The 8120-nt window shown below is 37.2% G+C and overlaps 1 protein-coding gene across 2 annotated transcripts in view; it reads left to right on the plus strand.

Annotated features, from left to right (window-relative positions):
- The window catches only part of LOC136863335 (uncharacterized), a 118734-nt gene extending 115944 nt beyond the window's left edge, over positions 1 to 2790 (plus strand). For both annotated transcript variants that reach the window (XM_067139721.2, XM_067139722.2), the window contains one exon: positions 2452 to 2790. Coding sequence is in view for 1 of the 2 variants with exons in the window: in XM_067139722.2 (XP_066995823.1) it covers positions 2452 to 2474 (23 nt within the window). In the remaining variant the exon portion in view is untranslated. The remainder of the gene's footprint in view (positions 1 to 2451) is intronic.
- Positions 2791 to 8120: the final 5330 nt, after the last annotated feature.

The following is an 8120-nucleotide window of genomic DNA, read 5'->3' on the forward strand; positions in this document are numbered from 1 at the left end:
CCATGGGCGAAGCTTGTGTAGTACGCATTTCTGCCGCTAGACGTGTATAGCGCAACAGAAATTTAATATCACTGACAAAAATGTCCAACTTTGTGGCTAAATGGTCTGCATGCTTCTCCATGGTCAAAGGAGTCCTGGGTTCGATTTTTGTCTAGGTCACAGATTTTAATCTTCTTTGGTTAATTCTAATGGCTCAGGGGCCTGCTGCGTGTGTGCTGCCTTCAACATTAGATAGGGCCCCATCCTCTCAGTGATTGTCTTTGCTAGCACTCTTTTGTTCTTGTTTCGTTTTTTTATGATGGTAAGTTTAAGTGAACAACGTGCAAACCTTTAATTAAGTAGTTTTTAAGAAGATTGCACAACAGTGTTCATCAAAAATGACCTGATTAGTGGCAGACAGGAGACTGATTCATCCACCACCACAATGCACCTGCACACACAGCCATCTCTGTTAAATGGTTTTTGGCTAAAAATTGCATGGTTCCATTGCCCCACGCCTTACATGGCTCCGTGCGACTTTTTCTTATTTCCATGCTTGGAAAGGGGTATGAATGGACACCGATTTGACAACATTAAAGAGGTCAAGAAAAAAAACGAAAATGCATAGCTTTTAAAAAATAATTCTTCTCTTTTGCATCCCCTCGTACTTCCCTTCATCTGTGTATTATTATTATTATTATTATTATTATTATTATTATTATTATTGTTATTATTATATCAATGTGTTGAGTGTAACACACCACAGCTTGCCGTATGTCACAACACTGTGATATGCTCCTCACAAATGACCTACACAAAATAATTTAAAAATCATTATAGCAATTAAAATTAATACCACATTTTAGCTCTAAAATGATACTTTCTTGATGTAATACCAGAGATCGTATTATGTACAAATTTGCTGAATATTTAACTTTTGTCACTCATTTATTCGACAACAATGTATAATTCCAATAAGAATTTGGTGAAGTAACAAATGGGATCTTTCTGCACAAAGTTAATAATAGACTATGCTTATCTGTTGAGCAGTTTGCTATTTTTCAAACTTTATTTGAACAGTTTTTGATTTGATTTTGTTTGTTTAATTTTTGGTGATGTAATCAAATAAATTATTATTACTGAGACTTCCATATTGGCAGCAGAGTATCGTTCTGAAGTTACTGTAAAATGAAACAAATTAAAGTGGTTAAGTCCAGGATCCATGGCTGTGGGCTGTGAGGGTGACAACATTGGGTGGTTGAGTTTTACAATAACTTGTACAACTTATAATATATTGCATTACTTCTGGCTGCTGTCATTTAATGCTTATTTATAGGATTTACATTCTGTATGAGGGGCACAAATTTGTATTTTGGCAGACGGGCCCGTATTATATACGTTACGCCCCTGCTTATTCTTGATCTATGTAACACAATGTTGGAAATACTTCTTAAATATACTCGTCCTTGTCATGCCTGTTCATTGACAGTTAACATTACTTTGGCGCTTACCCTCTACAACATGATCATGTGCCTGCTATCTGCAAAGCTGGCAGGAAAAATATCTTTTATCACATTATAAGGGTGTCTGCAAGCTGGGACACAGAAGGGCAGTTGCTGAAAGTGCCCAAACAGTACATATTCATTAATTATTATTATTATTATTATTATTATTATTATTATTATTATTATTATTATTAGTCAAGTCAAGGGTATTGGAATCAGATGTGCAATGTACTTACACTAACTATAATATTTACAATAAATAGAAACATGACATTAAAATAGGTGGCTAGAATATCAAACACATGTTGCCCAATGGTGAGCAACATCAACTGTCACAGTGTTAGCAACCATCAAATCTTCCAGCATGCACTCTTTGCTGGGTTGGCCAATAGACAAAGGACTGGCTGCAGATCACATTCAAAAGCTACAAAATCATGAGTAGAATAAAGTTTCCTATAAATATTTTTGAAAAAACAGTAATTCGTGTGATGTAAATAGAACGTGCACACATTGGAAATAAGTTATGATATACGGAACACCGAATTTGTAAGGAATTTTCATCTTATTTTGTCTGGCTCCATAGCTCTATAGCTAAATGGTTAAGAGGGTTCTGGGTTTGATCCTGGCTGGCTAGGGGATGTTAACCTTCTTTGGTTATTTCCGATGGTTCGGGGGCTGGGTGCGTGTGTGCTGTCTCCATCATTAGAATTCATCATAGGTAGGGCCCCATCCCCACAGACACACAGGTCACCTATACGGTGTCAGTTCAAAAGACCTGCACCAGGCCTCTTCAGAGGCCACACACCATTTCCTATATTGTTTATATATGGCACTCGAAGAAACTGAGCAGGACCGTGTGTCAGTGTTTAGGCTTTTCATCAATCAGGATATTCCACTTTGTTTACATTTTAAGGCATTTTATTAATAATGTTATTTGCTTTATGTCCCACATTTTTATGGTTTTCAGAGACGCTGAGGTGCTGGAATTAGTCCCACAGGAGTTCTTTTATGTGCCAGTAAAACGACCGATGTGAGGCTGTCGTATTTGAGCACCTTCAAATACCACCGGACTGAGCCAGGATCAAATCTGCCAAGTTGGGGTCAGAAGGCTAGCGCCTCAACTGTCTGAGCCACTCAGCCCGGCGTAAGGCATTTTTTAGCTATTTTAACCATAATACCCATGACCCTTACAAGAAATGGGGTTAACTGTTAATATTTGTTTCTGGCATTTTTATTAGAGAGACCATTTCCAAATAACACCAAACTTCAGTCATTATCAGCACAATGAAAATCTACTCCGATGCTTACAAAATATAAAATTTAAAAAAAAAAAAAAAAAAAAAAAAAAGGCGTTTTAAATTATCACAATTTCAAAATAGTATTGAAGTACTGATTTGAAAGCTACATTGAGGAAATAATTTAATAACCACAATAAAAAACAAATTGCATTAAGTCCACTTATTCCTTATTTACTATTTACACATCATATTTTGGTACTTTATTCCCTTCCTTGACACTTGGAGGTTTCTGTTGTTATCGAGCAAATCCTTGTACATGGGCATACATTCCTCCAGTCATATCTCGAAAGTCCAGCATGTTATGGTCGCAATCTCTATTGATATCACCATCTTGGTATAATTTTAACAAATATTTTCCTGGGATATGCGTTAGTATGATGCATACAACAGTAGGCCACACACCACATGTCACAACAAAAGGTGACTTCATGGACACTGAATTGAATTACGAATCTCTACCAGCTGTAATCTAAGAACGTGCCAGCTATTTAAACATCTTCGTGTGCCATCGTTCACTCAACCATTGACAGCTTCTGATAGAGGAACTTTTTCAGTGTTTTCAAGATATTTTAACAGCAAGCGCTAATGAAACATTTTAACATGATACAATGCATCCAAGGATGTTACATCTCACTAAGAGCCTTATTTTACTTTCATCTCATATTTTGTGTGTTGTACACGTAGTTCATTCCAGATGCTTTTAATACTTTTTAATGACATTTGTGTATGTCTGTACATTTGTTTTAGTTATTAGGTGTATTTTTACAGTTTTGTATTATGGCTGATGATGGCCAGCCAAGGCCAAAACTAGATCCTAGATTAAAAATATAAACATTACGTGATATAATATTGAAGAGGTGGACCATTACGACATAAGTTTAGTTATTATTGTGAAATATTTTCAGACATGTTAAATGATCCATTCTAATGCTCCATACTAATGACTTATACATTTATAGCCAAACCCTTACCAAAATGAAGACAAATCACCGTGTGGTGGAAGGAATATAGACCCGAAAATCGGATCTCTGGTCACCCTATGTTCTGCACCATTAGCACCATTTCCTGATACGGGGTCATGGTTAAGGTGAAATTAAATTTTATGCATGCTTTTATAGCAGGATGCCCATCCTGTTGCCATCCTCGATTGAGGAGCTAATGAAGATCGAATGAATGATAGTGAATGAAATTATGTAAGGAGGTGGAAGGAATCGGCTGTGGCCTATCAATCAATCAGTCACCACTGATCTGCATTTAAGGTAGTTGCCCTGATGGCAGATAGCCTATCAGTTGTTTACCTAGTCCTTTCTTAAATATGGAGTGAGTTGGCCTTGCGGTTAGGGTCATGCAGCTGTGAGCTTACATTTGGGAGGTGGTGGGTTCAAATCCCACTGTCAGCAGCCCTGAAGGTGGTTATCCATGATTTCCCATTTTAACACCAGGTAAATGCTGGAGCTGTACCTTAATTAAGGCCATGGCCACTACCTTCCCATTCCTAGCCCTTTACCAATCTTCCATCACCAAAAACCTTTGATGTGTCAGTGCAACATTAAACTAGTAACTTTTTTTAGTAATTTAAAAGAATTTACAAATTTATCAAACATCTCCCTTGGTAAATTATTCCAATTCTTCACACCACTTATAAAAAAATATTTTCTGCAATTTTTCCTCATGAATTCCAACTTTATCTTTATATTGTGATCTTTCCTCCTGTTAAAAACACCACACAATCTTACTCATCTACTAATGTCGTTCCATGCCATCTCTCCACTGACAGCTCAAAATATACCCTTTAGTGGAGCAGCTCGTCTCCTTTGTCACAAGTATTCCAAGCCTAAACTTTGCAACATTTTCGTACCGCAATGCTATTCTTATGTTGGGAATCAACTAGAACAAGTCAAGATGCTTTCCTTTCAATTTTTTTTCTAGTCAGTTTTCTAATAAGTAATCCTGGTGAGGATCCCATACACTGGAACTACAACCTGTGACAATAAAGTTCAGTGAATGAAGTCAGAACGGTCGATCTGGCAACACTGATGACACATAACGCTGCACCTGCCTAGCAGCAGCTTTTGACCACCTGCTCCCAACGTTGTTCAGTTGAGCATCGTGTGTGTGCTGTGTAAGACCTGTTTGACACAGTGCTTGTTTAGTGCATTCGTTCTGAACTGCGAACAGGAACATGAACATCCAAAACTTCAATGTACAATTTTGTTTTAAACTTAGCAAGACACCGAAAGAAACGCATGCGATGCTGGTACCTGTTTCTCAAGATCAAGCACTGTCCTTGAAGTGTGTGTACGAGTGGTATGCCTGTTTTCAAGGAGGCCAGGAAAGTGTTTTTGATACTTATAAGAAAATATAAAGGTCCAGTAATACTGCCTTGACAAATTTCCCTCTTAATGATTACATGTCCATCTTACAACATTCTTGACGTCTTTTTGGAATCTCTAACAATCTTCTTAGTTATTACTCTGTACCAGAGGTGCTCAGCTGGGCGCCGTTGGGGCTAGCCCAGTGCAACCGGGCTGGCGTGACGTAAATGTGGGCAGCGTACGTAACAAGCATGCATCACAGTGAAGCGAGAGAGCGGGCACACTTTGCTTCACCTACTCTAATTACCTGCATTCTGTTTTCTAGAAATATAGACACCCATTCAGTCACATTTTTGTCTCGTCTAATTGCATTCATTTTTGACAAGTCTCCCTTGATCTGTCCTATCAAAAGCCTTAGAGAGATAAATTGTGATACAGTCCATTTGACCTGAATCTAAAATATCTGTTATATCTTGCTAGAATCCTACAAGCTGAGCTTCAATGGAATAACTTTTCCTAAACCAACTGCCTTCCATCAAACCAGCTAATAATTTTGCAAACATGTCTAATATAATCAGACAGAATGATTTCCCAAAGTTTACATGCAACATATGTGAAGCTGACTGGCCTCTAATGAGTGGCTTTATGTTTTATCACCCTTGGCTTTTTACACAGGGGCCACTATAGCAACTCTCCATTTGTTTGGTACAGCTCCTTCATGCAAACAGTAATCAAATAAGTACCATTGAGTGGGGTTATTTGGGACAGTTTTAAAATTCAAATTGTTATAGAACGCTAAACTATAATCATACAAACTTGAATTAATTATACCGGGCGAGTTGGCCATGCGGTTAGGGGCGCGCAGCTGTGAGCTCGCATCCAGGAGATCGTGGGTTTGAACCCCACTGTCGGCAGCCCTGAAGATGGTTTTCCATGCTTTCCCATTTTCACACCAGGCAAATGCTGGGGCTGTACCTTAATTAAGGCCATGGCCGCTTCTTTCCAATTCCTAGGCCTTTCCTGTCCCACCGTTGCCATAAGACCTAACTGTGTCAGTGCGACGTAAAGCAAATAGCAAAAAACCGAATTAATTACAGGGAACAGGTCTGTGACAGCTGTCAACATCTGTGCAATAAACCCTGTGAAAATATTATTTAAAATGCTTTAATTTAATTAAAAACAAAGTGCCCCAAGTTTCCCTCCAGGAGGGGATACTTGGGACAGTAATACAAATTGCACAGGAACATTATGTTAACCATTATGAATCAAATTTTGGACACCCATGCAGGGGTTTCTCCTTGATTTGGTTATATAGTCATCAACATAATCTAATTGAAGTTGTGCCCCGTGGTAGCACGGTCAGCATATTATTTTTCCAGCGGCTCAATTTCTTCTCAGGGTGTTCCATGCCTCTCGTAAAATCTGTGATCTTACATTTGGTCGCGCTTAACGGGAGCTCTGAAGAGTATCAGTCCATCGCAGACGTATCACCGAAGTATTAATTCGTATGAGAGTACCGACTACCGAAAACCTCGAAAAAATTCTTAGCATTCGTCAATCCCTTCAATTGCTTAGGCCTATTTAACTTAACAACTAACTTATGAGCTAAGCATTCAGAGAAAGAATTCATTACACAGACACATTCTAGAAAAATAAAATAATAGTATTTATTGAAATAAAATATCAGCCTCCGAAAAATTAATGTAAATTTGGGTAGTAGTATCTTGATATCATATACACATAATAGTTCAGAGTCAGCGCTGGCTCAAAATAAAAGAAATGTAATTTGAATTTCCGACTATTTACACACTCACATACTCACATTTATGTTTTTGTTCATTCATATTCAATATTTTCATTTTATGTTCCATATTTATAATTATTTTGATATTATTCTGAAATGAGATCAAAATGACCCTTAATATGTACACTTGATCACTGAGCAATCACAGTCTTGCTTAAAATACTTCTTTAGCTTGACGTAAATACTGTCATGTTAATTGTATTATCTATTCTCAACACACACAAGTCAATTACTTCTGAATCAAACATATAGTTCACCATAATGAAGCATAATAATAATTAAATAGATTAAAATCAGATTGCAAATATAAAACCGAGCATATCTTTGGGTATATGCCTCTGAAATAAACCTTAGCATGAGTATGAACTCATAAAATTGCTCTCCTAAGTTGGCATTCATAAATCTGAACTCTGATTATATAGTCCTTCTTCTTTAATACGTTTGAATAACAGCTTACGGGCTAAGGCAATACCTTCCTAGTGCCTGTGAGACACGGCTCCTAACCTACCATTTCCCTACTCATTATATTTTCTAAGAACATCGCCTCAAAATAATCTCTGTTTTAAAAGAAATAAATCACCTAACTACCTGTTTACGTAGTTTCCGATCCACACGCACATCTATCCCAGGCTCAATATGCCTTCCTTTTCTCACATTATACAATATCTCGTATCCTTACGGGCTACTAAACTCATATGGTCAGTTAGAATGAAAATAACACGCATTCATGTTTCGAATATGTCACCACATCAAAGAATATCATAATTACACTTGGTCATGAGCGCATTTAAATAACATGTCAATGAACTCTCGTATTTAATACACAACCTCTACAACTGTCAGATAAATTCTGTCACGAATCTCAATTCTACTATGGTACATATCAATCTTACCTCAAATAGGTCATCCGCGCAATGTACTCTCTTTCACGTACTCTTTTTATTTCAACACGGCATCTCTCCTCATATTAACGTAACATAGCGTTTCCTCAGCAAATAGCAATTCATATCCACACCGAAGCACATAAATAAATATCTGCGTTTCAATATTCCTTACTAGACTCCGCCTAATAATCACATTACAACTTCATTTCAATGTACTACTATCACTTCATTTGCATACTCTTTACCATAAACATATCGCCGATTACTTTTGTACCGCTATACTAAGCATCTCAGAATTACCTTTTTATAAAACGCATTTCAATAACCTTGTATAT

Source organism: Anabrus simplex, chromosome 2 (genome assembly GCF_040414725.1).
Source record: "Anabrus simplex isolate iqAnaSimp1 chromosome 2, ASM4041472v1, whole genome shotgun sequence".
Lineage (NCBI taxonomy): Eukaryota > Metazoa > Arthropoda > Insecta > Orthoptera > Tettigoniidae > Anabrus > Anabrus simplex.